The sequence below is a fragment of the Tympanuchus pallidicinctus genome, unplaced genomic scaffold, assembly GCF_026119805.1.
Source record: "Tympanuchus pallidicinctus isolate F22 unplaced genomic scaffold, pur_lepc_1.0 scaffold4, whole genome shotgun sequence".
NCBI classification, from domain to species: Eukaryota; Metazoa; Chordata; class Aves; order Galliformes; family Phasianidae; genus Tympanuchus; species Tympanuchus pallidicinctus.
In genome coordinates this window covers 39043012-39061236 of record NW_026294758.1, presented here as the reverse complement: position 1 = coordinate 39061236, position 18225 = coordinate 39043012, and the positions used below count along the sequence as shown (strand labels likewise).

At 36.8% G+C, this 18225-nt stretch overlaps 1 protein-coding gene across 5 annotated transcripts in view; it reads right to left on the bottom strand.

Moving 5' to 3' along the window:
- Positions 1 to 418: 418 nt before the first annotated feature.
- The window catches only part of CEMIP2 (cell migration inducing hyaluronidase 2), a 52939-nt gene continuing 35132 nt past the window's right edge, over positions 419 to 18225 (bottom strand). For all 5 annotated transcript variants that reach the window (XM_052701298.1, XM_052701296.1, XM_052701297.1 and 2 more), the window contains exons 9-24: positions 17759 to 17964; positions 17148 to 17217; positions 14423 to 14551; positions 13279 to 13367; positions 11669 to 11800; positions 11143 to 11178; positions 10294 to 10449; positions 10007 to 10184; positions 9305 to 9520; positions 8394 to 8602; positions 7693 to 7878; positions 6265 to 6484; positions 5625 to 5723; positions 4183 to 4331; positions 3292 to 3398; positions 419 to 2658 (exon numbers count right to left, since the gene is read on the bottom strand). In XM_052701298.1, the coding sequence (XP_052557258.1) occupies positions 2462 to 2658; positions 3292 to 3398; positions 4183 to 4331; positions 5625 to 5723; positions 6265 to 6484; positions 7693 to 7878; positions 8394 to 8602; positions 9305 to 9520; positions 10007 to 10184; positions 10294 to 10449; positions 11143 to 11178; positions 11669 to 11800; positions 13279 to 13367; positions 14423 to 14551; positions 17148 to 17217; positions 17759 to 17964 (2379 nt within the window). In that variant the 3' untranslated portion in view covers positions 419 to 2461. The remainder of the gene's footprint in view (positions 2659 to 3291; positions 3399 to 4182; positions 4332 to 5624; positions 5724 to 6264; positions 6485 to 7692; positions 7879 to 8393; positions 8603 to 9304; positions 9521 to 10006; positions 10185 to 10293; positions 10450 to 11142; positions 11179 to 11668; positions 11801 to 13278; positions 13368 to 14422; positions 14552 to 17147; positions 17218 to 17758; positions 17965 to 18225) is intronic.

Genomic DNA, 18225 nt, shown 5'->3' with positions numbered 1-18225 from the left:
TTTGTTTTCTGTTTACATGGAATTTCTTGTATGCCCATGTGTGCCCTCTACTTCTTGTCCTGACACTGGACACCACTGAGAACCTGGCCTCATCTTACTTTTCTCCTTGCTGCAGGTATTGATGCACATGACTAAGCTGCCGTTCAGCCTTCTCGTCTGCAGGCTACTGTGGATAACAACACTGCAGTGGCCTGCACCACATTGAAATGGCTCTTTATGCAGCAGCTGCGACTTTAAGCCCACAGAGGCCCACTGATTCTGTAACCATTTGCAGCTCTATTCCTAGTATTGCCATTTGGTTTTTGAAGGGTAGAACACACACCATAAACCACCCAGGTGAACTGTTTGAAATAAAATGGTTTATGGTGTTCACACAACATATAAAGTTACTTGATGCAAGAACAGAAGAGACTCAAGCTTTTATTGCTTTGTCAGATGTAAAAATTTATTTATGCTATTTATCAAATGCTTAAGTTCACACAAAAGATGACAGTTTAACTTCAGGTCCAATTGTCTATCAGTACTCCTTACACTTGAGTAGCCTTGAGGTTTCCAAGAACAGCTTTTACAAAAGATGGCTTAAAACAGCAGAATCTCAAACAATGGCCAACTTCAGAAGCCTGAAGGTCACTATCCAAAAGGCATTTCTCTGCTAAGCACGACCCACAGATCAGAACAGTGGAAGTCTTAAGATCATTGCAATCCCCAGACACTAACCCTACTGCACTCGGAGCAAGTAAATCACATAGTCCTGCATTAGTAATACCAAACATTATAGCTAGTCTTAAAAATTTACCACACATACAAAACACTTCGTTTTTTAAGCATTATAGCAACTGTGCATCAAAACAACTGCAAAATACATAATCATCCATTTGGCTTGGTTTTGCAATAAAATAAAATCAGTCATCTGTATGTTAACTTCATCTTGTGTTGTGTTCCTTTCCCCTCCTTTCTTACTTAGGAAAAAAAGGTATTATGATCAGGCAGTTTAATGGTAGCACTGAGGTAGCATATTTTAATTGAATAGAATAATAGGTCTGCTACTGTGCCTCCTCTCCTTTAAAGCACAAAAAAAAATAATCCCCTGTTTTTCAACTTCTTTGGAGAAGACAAGTGAACAGTTCATTTTCAACAGCCACTCCATTTTAAATTCAAAGCACATAGCATCTCCGGATGGGACATATATAACAACAGCTAGAATGAATGAGAACACGTACAGTAACAAGGAACGATGTCAGTTTTATTAGAACTGTAGTTATATTTTCAGCTCTGTGGCACCTATTGTTCCCTATTATGAAATGCATCTTTACAGTCTCTGAAATCTAATTTCAAAGACTAGATTCTTGAAAATGGGCAGCTGTATCTCAGTTCTTCTAAACCATTTCCCCACCACCTATAGAAAAGGTAAAACAATTGCAACAAAACCCAACAGAAATCAAAGACAGCTAATAACAGAAATTACCAACAGGGTTACAATAAAAAGAATCAAAAGTTAAGGCAAAATAGATAGCATGACAGAATGAACTGAGCACACCTTCCTCTCAAAATTCAGAGCTGCGATAGCCTTAATCACAGACGGAGTAGAAGCTCAGCTTCATAACAACCTGAGAATGACCATTTTCTCAGTTCTGCCTTTCTGCTTAAGAGCTTTAAAAGAAAAAGTCCAGCTGTGCCCAGTCTTAACAGACACGTTAACTGATGAAGTAACTCTTACTAGTAACTCCTGTTGGAGTGAGTAGTAAACAGTGATCCTGAAGAATGACAGTCATTTTCTGCTCTTGTCACACCGCTACACATGGCCTCGTAAAAACTCTGTTGCACAGTACACAATCCCCACCCAGCCCAGGCTAGGTCTCCAAATCCCCCCTCTCCACCTTTCGTACAGCAAATCAAAAATTTTACTGCAGTTAAAACTCCTTGAGCACAACTGCAAGCATAATAGGATTTTTTTTTTTATTTTTTTTTTTTAAACACCCGGGAAAGTAATTTGAGAATGTAACTGAACTTCCTACTAAATAAACTCTCAGGAAAACCTGGATACAGCAGAGGGAAAATGCAAGTAAACTAAGTTACAATGACCAATTCAAGCTGTTTAGAGAGACCTAACTGTTAATCTTTCAAGTAATCCAAATAGCACTCCAACACCAGCTATCAAAAATTTAAGGCTTTTATGAACACTCTCTTAAATACAAAAGGAGTATTAAACAGAAAAAATTGTTTACAGTAAATACAAACATCTGAAAAATCTCTGAAACCTGTTTATACAAATACTAATAAATTCTTCCGTATTTTGTACAACTAGAAGGTGCACAGACTGGCATTCAAGCGGTCAATGATGGCAAACGTCTGTCAGATAATAACATGATTTCCTTGAATAATAACACAGTTTAAAATGCCATAAATTAAAAATAAGTTAGTTCACATTTTCTTCCCCCAGTTTTTATGTACAGCTTAGTCTTTAATGAGATCTTGTAGCCTTCTTCAGAAGCTCGAGGTCTTTCCGTCGACTCTTGATAGCTCTGGTACAGCCATATTCTTCCAGTTGCAAAGGGATATACTTTTCTATCTGAATTTGCCCATGACCAGCAGGACTGGTAAACAGCTTAATCCACGATGGCTTAAAGTTTCCTCTGAAGCCCAGGAAGGCCACACTTCCTGCAACAAAAATAGTGCAGTGTTACAGGAGCCTAATTATAACACATGGTTCAGCAAGAGAGAAACACTCTTACAGAATCCTCCTTCTGCCATTTACTCAGTATAGTAATCTAGCCTTAGTGGCACCCGTACCAAATTGGGATACATTAATTCAAAAATTTTCTGTTACTATTTAGTACTAAATTCTCTAAAATCTTCAATTTGAAAACAGAACCATCACAACAGTTATAAAAACTGTTCCCTCACACAGAACTTATGCCACAGCCCTGAAGGGATGAGAACTGCCCCATGGGGTGCATAGAAACTGATCATCCCTCAAAATACCACATCACATCACTGCAACAGGAAATACTGGAGTGGCAGTGGGGATTGCTTAGAAGTAGAGTGCGCGTCCCTCAGATTTGCTGCATGAGACACAACATAAAGGCTTCGGGAAAAAAAGCCCAGGCTTTCTGTATAATCAAGTTACAGAGAACTGGTAGTCACCTTCTTGCTTGCAATATGCTTCATGCATGTTTCCTCTGGGTGACATGAAGCAATGTCTGGACCCAGAAGAAATCTGTGAGGCAGACAAATGTGCAAATTAGGGGGGAACCTAAGTGGTATAAAAGAAATGTGCAAAATTTCACTAACCATTGCTCTGAAGGTAAGGTGGTTTGGCTGTCCCCAAGGACTTAAAGGCTTCTGCTAAGTTATTAGGAATTTCTACCTCGCCTCTTGTGCTCAGTAGAACCACAGACCTGCAATAGAAGCAGTGCAGAGACAACAGTAGTTACAATTGAAGTTTTCCTGGTATCCTACATACTTTTACAGCTGGATGTCTTCGTAGCCCACTTTTGCCCTCTTTCTGAAGAGTTTTTGGGTTAAAGCTGGAAGCTGAAGAGTTTTTGTGTTAAAGCTGGTTTTGTGGAAATAAGACAACATTCTTTGGAAAGTACTATCTAGAAGAGCATACACTTGGAAAAATATTAAAAAAACACCTCCTAAGTTTAACTCAAATCCTCTTAAATAAAAATTTCCAGTGACTTTTGTATATTAAAAAAATAATAATTAAACTCTTGATCCAAAATTAAAATACCAGAAACTGTATTTTCCAGACACTAACTTTCTATCCCCACTTTTTTTTTTTTTTTTTTTTTTTTTTTTAAATGACAATATTTTTCACTCTGGATCTGGAGAAAAGTCACTCCTAACCCAAGTAGAACATCACACAGTTGGTCGGTTTGTAAGAGTCCATAAATACTGAAGCAAAAGTTTTTCCTCTTTTAAGGAAAGAGGTGCTACTACATGAGGTTCAGTTTCTTTTTGAAGTGAAAGGCATGCAACACTGGAGGATTTTAGTGAGTGGCTTTGCTTGCTCTAGCAAAGCAAAGTTATCTGTTATATTTCTCCTTTTTCCTCAACTTCAATACACATTTTGCTCATTTTCAGTGTTGTTACATAAACATTATTAGTTAAAATCTTGTTAGAGAGCAGAAATACAGCTTGCAGAACACACTGGATATAAATGGTCATTACACGTACCTTTGTGGTATTTCAGACTTTAAATAGCCACCTACACGCTTAATGTCTGCTCCGGAAAATAAATTATTTCCTGACACTGTGCCAGTGCAGGCATCAACTACAACAACGAGTATACCATTATCCTTGAAGGAAAACATTGTGTTATTGACCTGTATGGGAGAAAAAAGAATTCATAAATCTACTTTTCATAAATCAACTGTTGTCATACTGTGCATACATAAATCTACTATTCATAAATCAACTGCTGTCATACTGTGCTCAGTGTTAACCTTCATGTGTACAATGGTGTACAGCTTAGAAATGCTCACTTTTCACTGTCATCTCTCTCTTTTTTTTTTTTTCCCCTTTGAGAAGAAACTTTCAGTGAGACTTCTGAATGAGAACCTTCAATCACTAGCTTCAGTGTGGAGACCAGTCAACATTTGGGGAGATAAACTACCTGCTTTGGGAAGCTAACATTCAGATAATGAACCATCTGCACTTCTTGTCAATAGCACAGTTAACCATTCACTGTGGATGCACAATTTTGTCCCAGTGTCACCTTATGCTCCTACTGCTCTAGATACAGCAAGACTCCTGTAGAAGTCTGCACTCAAGTACCACTTTTCTGCCTAAGGAACTCAGAGTTACACTATTTCAACCAACTGGCTTTGCAAAGCACAAGTCACTTAAAGCTTTCTAGTGTGAGCTTATCTGAAAAAGCTATCCTCAGCATCACATGCAGGTCTACTTCAGCATCTGAACAGAAGCAAAGCAAACATTTTATACAATACCACATAGAATCAGAGAATCATTTGAGTTGGAAGAGACCTCTAAAGGTCCAGTTCAAATATAGTTCAACTCCCCTGCAATGAACAGGGACATCTGATTGTTGGACTAGATGAACTGATAGGTCATTTCCAACCTTAATCATTCTACTGACTTTGCTGATCTAATGATACTATTATCTACAGCTAGATTAGGTTGCTCAGAGCACTGTTCAGCCTGACATTGAATGCATCCAGGCACAGGGCATCCATCACGTCTTAGCAACCTGTTCCAGCACTTCCTTCACACTCACTAGGACTGCATCAGAACAAATACTGAAAATTATGGGCTCTTTAGTAACTGACATTTTTTAGGTTAGCAAAACCTAATGTCTTGAACGATTCAATACAGCCATACAGGTTTCATCAGGAATTCAAAGATTTTAAGTTCTTCCTTGCTGGTACAATTTTCACTCTAGTGGCAGAGGATTTGCAATTAGAATACAAAAGGAGGAGTTGGGAGCCTCTTTTTCTAAAATTAGAAGATCAGGCTTCTGACCTACTGTTTTCCAAACCATGAACGAACACTTCTTATGCTGATGAAGAAGTGTGAGATTATCACTATGTAGGGCAGTACAACTGTTCCAATACCAAGATCTACAGAACAAGAAAAATAAAACTACAAAGAATACTCACGGAAATAAATGCTTGCTGAGCTCTGCTTAACTCATTTTTACCAGATAAATTAATCTGCACAAGGAGGTAGTTTTTGTGAGGATCGCTGGTGAATACCATCTGGATGTCAAACAGAACAGTTTAAGTACACATATGTGTATGTCATTGACACTTTATCATGTCATGTTTTGTAACAGGTAACTCATACTCCAAAGTAATATGACATATGAACAGTAATACATCTTATTCCCGTATTTTTCCTCATCATGTATAGTGAAAACACATAATGCAATTTCAAGTTTATGCTAATATGAAAAATCCAAAAAAGAGGTTGGCATTGGCCTTGAAGTATGCCTTGAACTACAGATCTCTGCAGGAAAGCTTTCCTGCATGGTACACAGTTGACAGAGTTGCTCTACTCATGTCATGTATTCTCTGTCACATGTAGAGCAGGAGGCAAAGCACAAATATGGAGCAATGTTTCTCCCTCATGCTGCAACAGCCCTCCTGCCTTCTTGAGCACAGGAAATAAATAACCTGGAATACTGCAAATTGGTAGGTGTTGTATTTTGTGCTGAAAAACTGAAACTATGCCTTTAACACAAGTAGTATGAAACACCAACTACACAGATGATACAAGTTTTTGCTTATTTTCTTTTACCTGAGTTGTGCCACACTTTGTGCACGGTACAGTAGTTTTTACTGGCATCTGCTTTATGACAGCTGGTCCTTGGTAGTACTTTGGGTAAGCTTTTGCCATGCAGTTACTGACCCATTTTGCTGAATCTTTGGTCACAATCTTGATCCTTTCACATCCCTGAGATGAGCAATAACTGTGACCATCCCTATTGTATTTGGCTTGAAGAAATAAAAACAGTAGTCTATGCACACAAAAAGAAAAAAGGGAAGGGAGGTGAGAGATGGAGAAAATAAACTGACTACAAGGAAGTATTTATGTTAAACCTTAGCAGGTACATTTCATGATTTTGAGAAGTAGAAAACTACAGTATTTACTTCTGTACCATTGTTCAAACTTTTTCGAAATATTTACGCTTCACTAGAATTACAAAGTCTCTACTGACATATCTGAAATCTCTAACAATTAAGTGAGATGTTGCTATGAATGCATATGTTTTGATAAGAACAGCCACTCCTCAAAATAGAGGCAGGAAGGTAGGAAACAATAAAACAAGCTGCAGAGCTTATGTATGTTTTCCATAACTGTAGATCTTTATGGATACCAACAACAACTGTTCAGATATTCAGCTGTATTTACCAGCACTGGACAATGTAGTTACACTGCTGCATCTTAAATAAATGCCTGGAAATGCCATTTAGAGTGTTACCAATGCAAAAGGGCCAATGATTTTTCTATTATATATTTAACTGTTATCACTGGTAACTGCTATTACTGTTGTAGCTCTTAGAGAAAGGAAACATAAACAATCTTTAGAGCACTGTCATCTGCCCATTTGCCAGATAAAGAAACAGAGTCCTGTGTTAATCATTTATTTCCACATTAAGTAACAAAATTCTAACACACACAAGTGATGTATGTAGGACTTAATTTCAGTAAATGCTGACCACACCTTAAACCTCTCAGAAGGATCTCTGTATACAGAATATTCTGTGTACAGAAGGCTTCTGTAAAGAAAACTTTTGAAATGGAAACTAGGACTTCCAAATACTATTCACAAGGCTAAAAGTGGGTTTTCAGGAATATATAGTTTCCAAAACAGTCTTGCCACAGAAAAGTTCTCAGAAGTTTAACAAGAATACACAAATTTTCTTTGAAGGGGGAAATTTACTTCCTGCAAGACACCTGTCTGCAGTGCTGTGGATACTACATTTTCCCTAGACATGGGACACAAAATATCTGTGTAACTGCAGTCTTCTTGAGAATGTGTGCTCATAATAACCACTGTATTTTGGAGATTCAAAGTCACATACATTATTCTTTCAAAGAAGTTTTGGACTCCTTTGTAACAGCCTCCCTCCAGCACAAGTGTCTCAATCAGTTCCTTTCATTGCTATCATGCTATCCATTATCATTAAAATCTTTCATCACAGGCAAGTTATAAGGCGTTACCCAGTACTGTTGTCAAAATAAAACTTCTTGTCTGATCGATTCTTTTCAAGCTCCAGCATTGAAGATACAGGTGTGTAGCGTTCTACCTTACTCGACAGAGCAGATGACTTCCTCTGAAAGGTTTCCAGAACTATAGTAAAATCAGTATTTGGTTGATAACAAAGACCAACGCGAATCCAGTCATTCCTGAAAACAAAACAAGTGTACGATTCACCACAGGAACAGTTCAGATGACAATGAGCAGCACACAAGTCACTGCAAAAACATAATTAACAGGAACACAAAGCTTTTAACCCTGCAAGCCTTCTTCCCCACTTTCTTTCACTAATTGTTGCAGTATCCAGTACATCCTTAGAAAACATCTGATTTTATGCTTCAGACATTTATCTAGCTTATCCAACAGTAACATCAAGTACCCCAAAGTATGCAGTTTCAATTTTGCCAAACTTCACTTTTTGGTATATTTTCTTCTACAAATGATTTTTGTTAAAGACACTGCACTAAATATAAAATTGACTTTAGGTGCATGTTTATTGGTTCATCTCCCGCTTTTAATACCTTAATATTTGTAATTAAGAAAAAAAAAAAAAAAGCAAAAATCCATTCTCACTGACAGTTACAAACTCTCAGCACACTAATTCTGCAGCACATTACTTCATTGTTACCTTATGGCTCAATGATATGAAAGAAAGAAAACGTACTTATCAAAGTTAATGAGGTAAAGATACGTGACATTTGGTGCTTTTCCATTCCAATGTATTGTGTAGCCCTTCTGAAGCATTACTACTGGCTGGTACTGCTGAAAGACAGCTTTCTGATTAATCCCTCTAAGAACCATGGGATTGGATGGGTACTCATCTCGTACAATAGCCATGGAAAGATTCTGTCCATTCCATGTTTGAACATAGACCTATACATTACAGAGAAAGAGGAAAGATTTGCAATCTTTAATCAGTACAACATTAAGTGAAACAGTGAAAGACGGACTGTATATGACTGCAGAAGAACTGCTGCAATTTGAGGTTTGCAAATATTTCACAGAACCATAGAATAGTAGGTGTTGGAAGGGAAGAGATCAATCATCTAGTCCAATCCCCTCTGTTTGCCCCTTTTCTTTCAAAAAAGATCCCTATTTGAAAAACTATTTTGCCTGTCTTACAAAAAAATAAAATAAAAAATAAAAACATTGGGGAGAGGGGGAAAAGTACAGTTCCAAAACAGTACCTGACCAATCTCATACAGAACAGGAATCAGACCTGTATGATATTTATATTCAGAAGGTGCGCTCCAATAAGAAAAAGGTGAGAAAAACAACAAGTAGTAAACCTTAAAACCCAGCCTGTGAACAAAACACAAAACGCCAGCAGAAGAAAATGGCTCTAATACAAAACAGATAGGACTTTAACACGGAATTCCTGGCATATATACTCCCAGCGCATTTGCTATTATCTGGAAGCAAGTATTGCAATCTAGTTTGCATCCTGAATGGAATGTTGTATGCCAAAATGGATGAAAATTGTAATTTACATATAAAAGTATTTTAAAAATTCCTTTCTTCCACACACTTTGTTCACATTGTAGATGTTTCTCCAGTAGAAGTCAGAGTACTAGCCTGTGCATAGGTCCCACTGCAGATCACTCCATTCCATTCAGTATTATTAATGCATTTGGGGTGTTGAATCAAGTAGTTATCCATTCTGCCCACATACGTATCTTTATAATCAGTCACTGAACCATCTAGATCATGGAATATTGAGTTCTTGTCACCATCCAGATCTACTTCTTCAAACCAGGGACCAGGTTTTCCAAAGAAGGCTTTCAGAGAAACCTGTCAACAACAATCAAAATGCATACATAGTTCTTTTACTCCAGGTGACATAGAGACTAATACTCTCAATTCTGCAAAAATACAGGAATTTGAGAAGAGTTGATTAAAAAAAACTTGTGGCAAGAGCAATGTAATCGTTTTGTTTTTCAGTAATAGGCTCAGGTCAGCTCTTGATTTTGTGTAATTATGTTGTAACTGCAACTGAAAATTCATTATCAAAGATACACCAGACCTTACAAAATCTCTTTTCAGTTTTACTATCAGTCAAAAAAGAGATCATTAATGAAACTTATTCTACGTATTATTTTTCTTGCCTGGGAAACAAAGCATATCTCAAATGATCTCCACCCAAGACAAACTGTGGAGTATGTTTGCATGCAAAAAAAAAAAAAAATTTTCCATAGGGGCCCTTGGAAAATTATTTAAAATAAAGCAAGAAGAAAACTAATCTACCCGCAACAGCAAAATAACTTCTAATGAACTTACATTTGGACCAAACTTTACAAGAGAAATGTTGTTTCTTGGTGTCATCTGCCAAGGATTTTTCATCAAGAAACCAACTGCACTGGTAAATCTGTCTGGAGTTGGCACAAAGTTCCTGAACGTGCACTTAGTGAGGTGAATAGGCCCATCGTAAATTTGAAAACCTCTAATTGGAAATGTCCTGTTAATAAAAGCAAATATTTACAGCACCCTGTAACAAAAATCATGACAAGCCTAAGCCTGAATATACATTTCTGAGAAACCAGCTCCTTTACTCATGACGTACTTACCGATTTCTAGGCAGAGTGCGCACCTTATTGTCTATTCCTCCAGATCCTGTATATTTATTTTGACCACCATGAAACCCGTAATTCTTGCTCTCCCCTATGAACAGAGATTCGGACACCACTTGGCTGGCACCTTCATCATTTGGAAAGCTCCCATCACTATCAAAGCAATGTCAGGGATAAAAGCTTTTAGCCAAGACTATCCAGCAGACTAAAACACAAGGCACGGTTCTACTCCTACTCTGTAATAGTCTTCATAAAGCAAAGCAGTTCATGTTCTTATTTGTAATATAAAGAACAATAAATTTAATCACTAACAGTCTTTTTGAAAGGACGAAAATCCTTGTGCAGAACTGTACATTTTCTATTCTCCTAGGATAATCAGCACTCTTATTTATAGCCCACTACCACAATTCTAGAACACATTTTTCACAACCTAAGCAGTAGCAGTTTTGGCTTTTTTCTACCCAAGTTATTAGATTTCCTTCCATTGAAAAGAGGCTCTGCTCACTCTAACCATTCACTCATTTCCCTTTACTTGCATTGAACAGCTCAGGAAGAAAATCAAAGCTGCTCAAGGCATCGTGCCATACAGAAAATACTCGTGTAAACATAACCCTTCTGGAGAACAGGTAGCAAATTGTTATGTAAAGAAAGCATAGGTTGAACAAAGAGCAAACTTTAGCAGACGTGTCAATTTGCAGCCTTAATAATATGTTTTACACCACTGGAAATGGACCTAATAGTGAAAATAAAGCCTTAAGAAAGTATACCTATTAATTTTTACTGACAGATTTATGTATGATGTTTTTCTAAACTTTTAAGAAAACACAGCAGTAATTAAATACTCACCTGGCAAATGTCAAACCAATTCCATTGTCTGCAAACCTAAAAGAAAGTCCATAAAATCAAGCTTCAGTCACATCTTCTGGACTATCCTATAATAAAATATTCTAAGACTTCATAGTGATATGCACTGAAGAAAACCTTTGCATTAATAGAATCGAGAAACTATTAAGTAGTTCTTATAAAAATTACGTTTTTAAAAGAAGAAAACAACAGAAAGAAAATACAGCTTTTCATATCTTTTAAGCAGGAACCTGGAAGCTTAAAAGAAAACATAGACATCTCAATAGAAACTAGTAGTCCCAATCAAGTTTTACACTTTATTTTGTAGTTTTTTTTCCTTCATTTAAAGAAGTTTCTCATCTAGCCATATATAAACTTAAAGCAATGGGTTTGTGTAAAAGTATTGGAAACACAGCAGTTCCCAGGTTTAAGCATCAGTCTTCTTTATAACCTTGTTGCAGTATGTTTTCATAAAAACAGCTTCAGGGGAAGCTTCTTAGCAACATGCAACATGCTTCTGGATACCTACCCAGAGTTCTGAATGAGGATATCTCCTCCCCTGACCCAAGCACCATGATCATTGTTTTTGAAAGAGATTAATCCATCAATCAGGGCAGCAACTCGGGGTTTTTCAGGGTCTGCATCTTGATGAGGACGAAACCTGTAGCAGATTAAAAAAAAAAAAACAAAAAACAAAACCCACATATGTTTGATATAAAAATACAGTTTGTTTTATATGGCTCAAATATGTTGGGCTGAGAGAATCTAGAAGATAAATACGCACTCTCACTTGACAGGTAAGAATCATCTCTGCCTCATGTTGGGACTGAGACAAGCCTGAACCATATGCATCTGTAGATACCTACTTCCAGAAAAGCATCTTTCCTGTGCCACAAAGAAGGAACCTAAAATTTCTCTTTCCCGGTAACTGTCGAACTTTTCTGAATCTTGCCAAGTTAATTGATGTGCATTTCCTTTCTTCTCTTGCTTTTTCTCACTGCCCTCTCCAAAGTATCCTCTCCCCACTTCTATTCCAGCATTAATGTCCCAGTTTAATGCAGGGAATTAGTTACTTTGAGGGATACACGGGTGTGCCATTGCACTAGACAAAAAAGGCTAGAGGTTTGTATAAATGTTTGCTATTCAGAGGGCAGGGCACGTCACCATTTGTCTGGCTGCTGTCAAAGATGAACCCCGTCTCATACACTCAAATTTTTACATCCAATCTTCATACCCTGCCAACACACTATAGGTTCTCTCATGCCATTCTACCTCTCTTAAGTTCTTGACTACCCGATGGCAATGCGTAAGACCTGTGGGACTTCTGCCAAAATGTCACAACTTCTGTTAAAAAGTCACAGTCATAACTAACAACTTACTAGCTTCCAATGCAAGAAGTATTAAATATTACCAAATTCTGAAACTTTCCTCTTTGTATCTGCAGCTATCACTTAACTATCCCCATCCTAAGAAGGCTGAATCAAAAATAATCTTATAACTGTATCTTCAGTCTTAGTTCTTGGTTGCCACAACAAAACGTTGATTTTTCTTGTCACTTTACACAGGATAACTTGAAATTTTCCCAGACTCTCCAATATTTTCTCTCACTTTGTAAGCTGAAGATAATGTGGCTGGCTGCACTATCCCAGCAAATAATCTTCAGTAAAAGCATACCACTGAAGTATGATCTCCAAGTCCAGAAGGCACACTAGGAAGCATTCAGAAGTAGGAAAGGCAAGGGAATCTATTACTTACTGCTGTTAGGCTTTTTCCTAACAGTTATTTAAACAGCCATAAATCAGATGCAGATTTTAATATAGGGCTTGACTTTGGTAGCAATTCCAGAAAATATTATAAACTTAATAGCAGAGCATGATTAAAATTATGTTTTCTAGCAGGCTGAAAACTACCCAGGGTCAAGGGCTCAAAAAAAAAAAAAAAAAAAAAAAAAAAGCCAATTCCTTCAGGCAAACTGTTCTTTCTTGCTGCCAAAGAGATGCATAGGTGAGAAAAAAGAAAGGGAACTTATTGCTCATTTATTATTTGTAGTATTTTAAACTTTTTTTCCCCTCATGTGAAGGTACAAACAATCTCAGAACGTTACCATTTTTCATTGACATGGAAGATAATATTCTTTACCTTGCATTGTTGTCCAAGCAAAGATATTCTCTGGGATCATCAGCACTAGCATTAGTTGTTTTAACACCCTTATCAATGAACAAACCAGCCTTTAAAGAAAAGAAAAAAAAGAAAAGGGAGGGTGGAAAAGAATAAATTTCATACTGCCCAACACTGAAAAGACAACAATTACTATATTTTTAAGATTACATTTCATGCAATACACTCTATTAAAGACTCTTAGATCTTTCAGGTTGGCCTAATAGAGAAATAGGATCTTTCCATGCAAATTTGGAAAAAGAACTGGAAATCCCAGGAAAATCACTGCCTGAAGTTAAAAAGAAAAAAAAAAAAAAAAAAAAAAAAAAAAAGTATCAGAAAACCATTAAAGTTCATTTCAAACTTTTTTCACATCTATCTATTTGAGGTTTTACACTTATTTCCAGATGATCTTCTGGAAAATTTGGAAGCCAACCTTGTGGTGAATGCAAAATATTCTCACAAATGCTGCTAATGGAGAAAAAATAGATCGTGCTGTGCAACAATGCTTTGTATTTTAATTTAAAACACAACTGATCTCACTACTAAAGCTGACATCTGCCCAGACAATCATCAACTTGAACCTCAATAATCCAGCATGAATACTTGACAAAATAAAAAAGAAAAAAAGAAGTGTTTGAGGCTGCTGAACCTGAATTACATATACAACATACAGTTACCTGTGATCCAAATTATGTTCAGAATTGAACGCTGCTACATGAGTGGATCCTCAGGCCTGGTCCTGGAGGCAGCTCTTTAAACATGGGTTTTCAGCATATGAACAGCTATCCTTGCTCAAAGATAATGAGCTACATAATTTTTTTTTTCCTCCACAATGCACTTTTGCATTTACTGTGTTTTAATTCCAGTCTGATCAAGTGCCCCAACAGCCTCAGACCTATAACTACTACAACACGGTGCATCATTTCTTGGTATCCCAGATATCCAGTTGTCAAGCAAAATCAATAAAAAGCTACAGGCATACAGATTACACACTGTTCTGTAATATCTAGACAGAGTTGTGCAGTTCAAACAAATTATTCAAGCACCTTAAAATTTAAGCAGACAAATCCTTGTGTAAAATAGTTACCAATGAAGACCTTCAAAATTTTTTAAGGTACATTACCTTAAAATTAGAATGAACCCTGTTGTTATAGAAGATTCCTAGGGGTGTGAGCTCTGACTTTGTTTCAATGCCTAGACCATGAGAATCTCCTGTAGCAATTTTGTGGAACAAATACCATATTCCAGCATCCTGCAAATGAGGAGAGAGAACATAACTCAGAAGAGAGTCTGATACTACTATCAGTTCTGACATATTCACATCTAATCACAAATAAATATATGTTAAGGAGTTGAATATCTTAAACAAGGAAGAAAATAACAGCACACTCCACACCAACCATATGCTGTGGAATTATTTATCAAAATAGTCTCCAAAGCATTCTTCAGTGAAGAAGACCACAAATACAGCTGTACTGTAGTGATAAAGATGCATTAAAAATTGTTTTCTTCTCAGTTAAATCATTTAACATCATACATTTCAGGTCTTCTAATATTTCAAGACAAAAAGAAGAAAAGGCTCATTTTCCTCTGTGATTTCTGTGTTCCATTTCTACACAAATAATCAATTTTATTTTGAAGTTAATCAGGCTATTTACAGAAAAACACTCAAAAGTCTTCCTCTCCTCCTTACTGCTACACTGTAAGATTTGTTCATCTATATTCACATCAGAATGTAACGACAACCAAAAAAAACAAAAACAAAAAACACACAACACAAGCACTTTCAGGAAAGTGAATAGAGACATCCAGAAGCCCAGCCAGTTCAGAGTTCTGTGCCAATAACATGCAGTAATAATTTCAGCATCTGTTCATTTCCTCCACTTCAACATCCCTGCTCTTAAAGAAGCTGGAGTTACCTGCCAAAGCAGACCCATAGAAGTTCCTTTTCTAACTCCATCTGAGTTGAAAAGGGGCAGTGTTGCAACAGCACCCATAACGCAGATATCTAAAGATACAAAATATGTTGCCTGCTTGCTCTGTGCCCTTAGAAAATTTAAAAACAAACAAACAAAAATGAACAGCATAAGGAGTATTAAAGTGTTATAAAAGTAGCAAAGAAAAAAAAAAAAAACAACCGCATACTGTATGTTCCATATAATGAAAAATAGTCTTCACCTTCCTGTTCAAGAAATATGGATAAAGTCCATTCATTCTAGCTTAAAAATCACTCCAAGAATATACTCATTTTCCAAACAGCCCTGGAAATTCTGCTTCTGAGTAACATATTCCCACCCGTAATGATGACATACTGTTACATTTCTGTCATTAACAATTCCAAAGAAAGTGTACATGTTCCACATAAAATACCAAAATCTTACTTCACATATAATTAAATACAGTTCCATGCTTGGCAAAAATCAAGCAATTTTTATCCAAAACACATCTTAATGCTTCAGAAAGAGTTTAATAAACTTCAAAGCTCTTAAAGCACTTGTAAGCACTCAGAAAAAAGAGCTTTTTTCCCCCTCTCATATAGCTGAAACAAAAGAAGTAAGTACTGCTGAAACACCCTTACAATAGGCTCCATTGTAATAAAGAAGTTGGAGAGAGCAATGGAATTATTTGCTTGTGAATTGTTACACTTTATACCCACAAAGCTCTACAGTGGAGTGTTTATATCAAGACAGTTGAAGCATTTTGTTTCTGAAACTGAAGCTACAGACCTTACATGCCAATGCAAGAAACACATATATCAGAATGGCAGAACTTAACCTATACAACACTCTCTGACAACACACGCTACTAATACAGAAGGGATTCTCTACAGAGACAGAAGATGATAGTGAAATAAGGACCTAATCGAGCAACCCATTTTCTATTACCTAGCCAGCAACACTAACGCCAGGTAAAGAAACATTATGTAGATAGACAAAATGGAAAGATACTGTGCTGTGCACTGTTTTTATTCAGTAATGTAGTCAGGCCCTTCTTAGCCATAGGCAGTCAACAAGAAGACAGTTTTGCTCCCACAAAAAAGAAAAAATTAAAAGTTCACAAGAAGCAGCAGAAGTTTTATGATTTTCTGTGTTACAGACATTACAACACACAAATATTTTCAGTCTTACCATATTGTTAACAATGCATTATGTACTTTCTGCCTAAGAATATGCTAGCACACCCACATTCTCCTTCCAGAGTCAAAAAGTCTTTCCTTTACCTATAGTCAATGACCCATTTAGAACAATCCACCTGGAACCACCTGAGTCTCAGCCTCTCATCTGCTTTATAAGCAGAACAGACCCCTGGCAATCCTCCACAGTCTGCACAAAATAGTTCAAAACTACTCTGCGAGCAGCTGAACTGAATAAGGGCTGCAAAAAAATCAAACGTTCACAGTTGGTAAAATCATTATCAGCAATTACTACTGAGAAGCTAGTGACAAAAGACAGACATGAAAGGTTTTCTGCACTTTCTTATTCAGTGAACTATTTTTCATTTCAATGACTGAAGCTATAAAAACAAAGTCCTTCAGAGCAGTGAAACAGTAAACACGTGACAGGGACTACAGGAGGTTCAGAAACAGGAAATACACTAAATCTTGGAAATAAAGGTATTTGTTTTAATGCATACATATTGAGACCACTGACAGATCTACTAATTAAAAAAGGAAGAGGTCTAATCCACACTAACAAAGCCTTGTAATTGACTGGTATTTGTAAAGCCAGTATACTGCCAACCTTAAATATTCACAAGTAGAAAAGAAAAAATGTATGCATTTTTGCATTATATCTTTTGTGAATGACTGGCACAAGTAGTTTGCATTGCGTTTCATCCATGCGCCTTACCTGTGAACCTGCTGCTGCATTACTTATAAGGTGATTGTTGGGATGAGAAATCCAGAAGGTTGAAACTGCCCTGAAATATTCAGAAAAGAAGTTAAGATGGAAAAAGCTCTAGATCCTACAGAAATAACTCACTCTTGAAGCAACCATCAGAAAAGCTAAACTGATGTGTAAAGTAACTACTTCCCACACAAGCACACAGAACTTCAATGCAAAATATTTTACGATAGTTCAGACACTCAGTGCAACTATAAACAGTTTTAATAAGCTTCTACAATACACTAGTGTTATGAAGACAAGCTGCAGGTGGCAGGCTAATGGTACTGGTACCTTAACTCAGCAGCCTTAAAAAAAATAAAAATCAACTTATCAAGTATCACAAGACAACAAATCTCGTTATAAATCAACCCATGTTTTCTCTTCAATGAAACACCATATGTTTTTACTTTTTTGAACAATACTGCCATGTGAACTGCAGTTAAGGTGTCCACATTCACCACAGATCATACAAAAAAGAAAAACAAAACATTCCATCTGTATTTTGTCAAGAGATCATCAGCAGTTTATTTGCTGCAGCTGGTTTGGTTTTAATTTTTTAACAATGAAATACTCACATGCAGTCTGTGGCTGGCACGGGAACGTAACTTCCATACACTTTATCCCTTATGCCAGTACACATGGTGCTGTTTCTATCCGTAGGAAGAATAGTGCCTGGTTTTGTGACTAGTCCAAGGTTGTGGAAGAGAGTATTCCTCTGCTCAATGCCATCCTCTATGAAGAAACAGTGACCTAGTGTGTCATAGCCAATGGTGTCCTTTATCTGCAGAAACACAAGTCCATTATGTCAGTAGCGATAGCATTTACTGAGATTTATTTGACAAGTGCCATTTAGTTTTGCTATCTTGGCACAGCTGCAGAGTGAAGTTTCAGTATCAGTGACTCAGATGATTCAAATATGGAGTTCTATTTCTCTATTACAAACACGCAATGCCTGGATAGCTTAGTTGCCTTCAAGAATCTAAAAAGCAGAATGACAAGATCTGTTAAAAATAAGTCACTGTTTGCACTTGTGTATTTATTC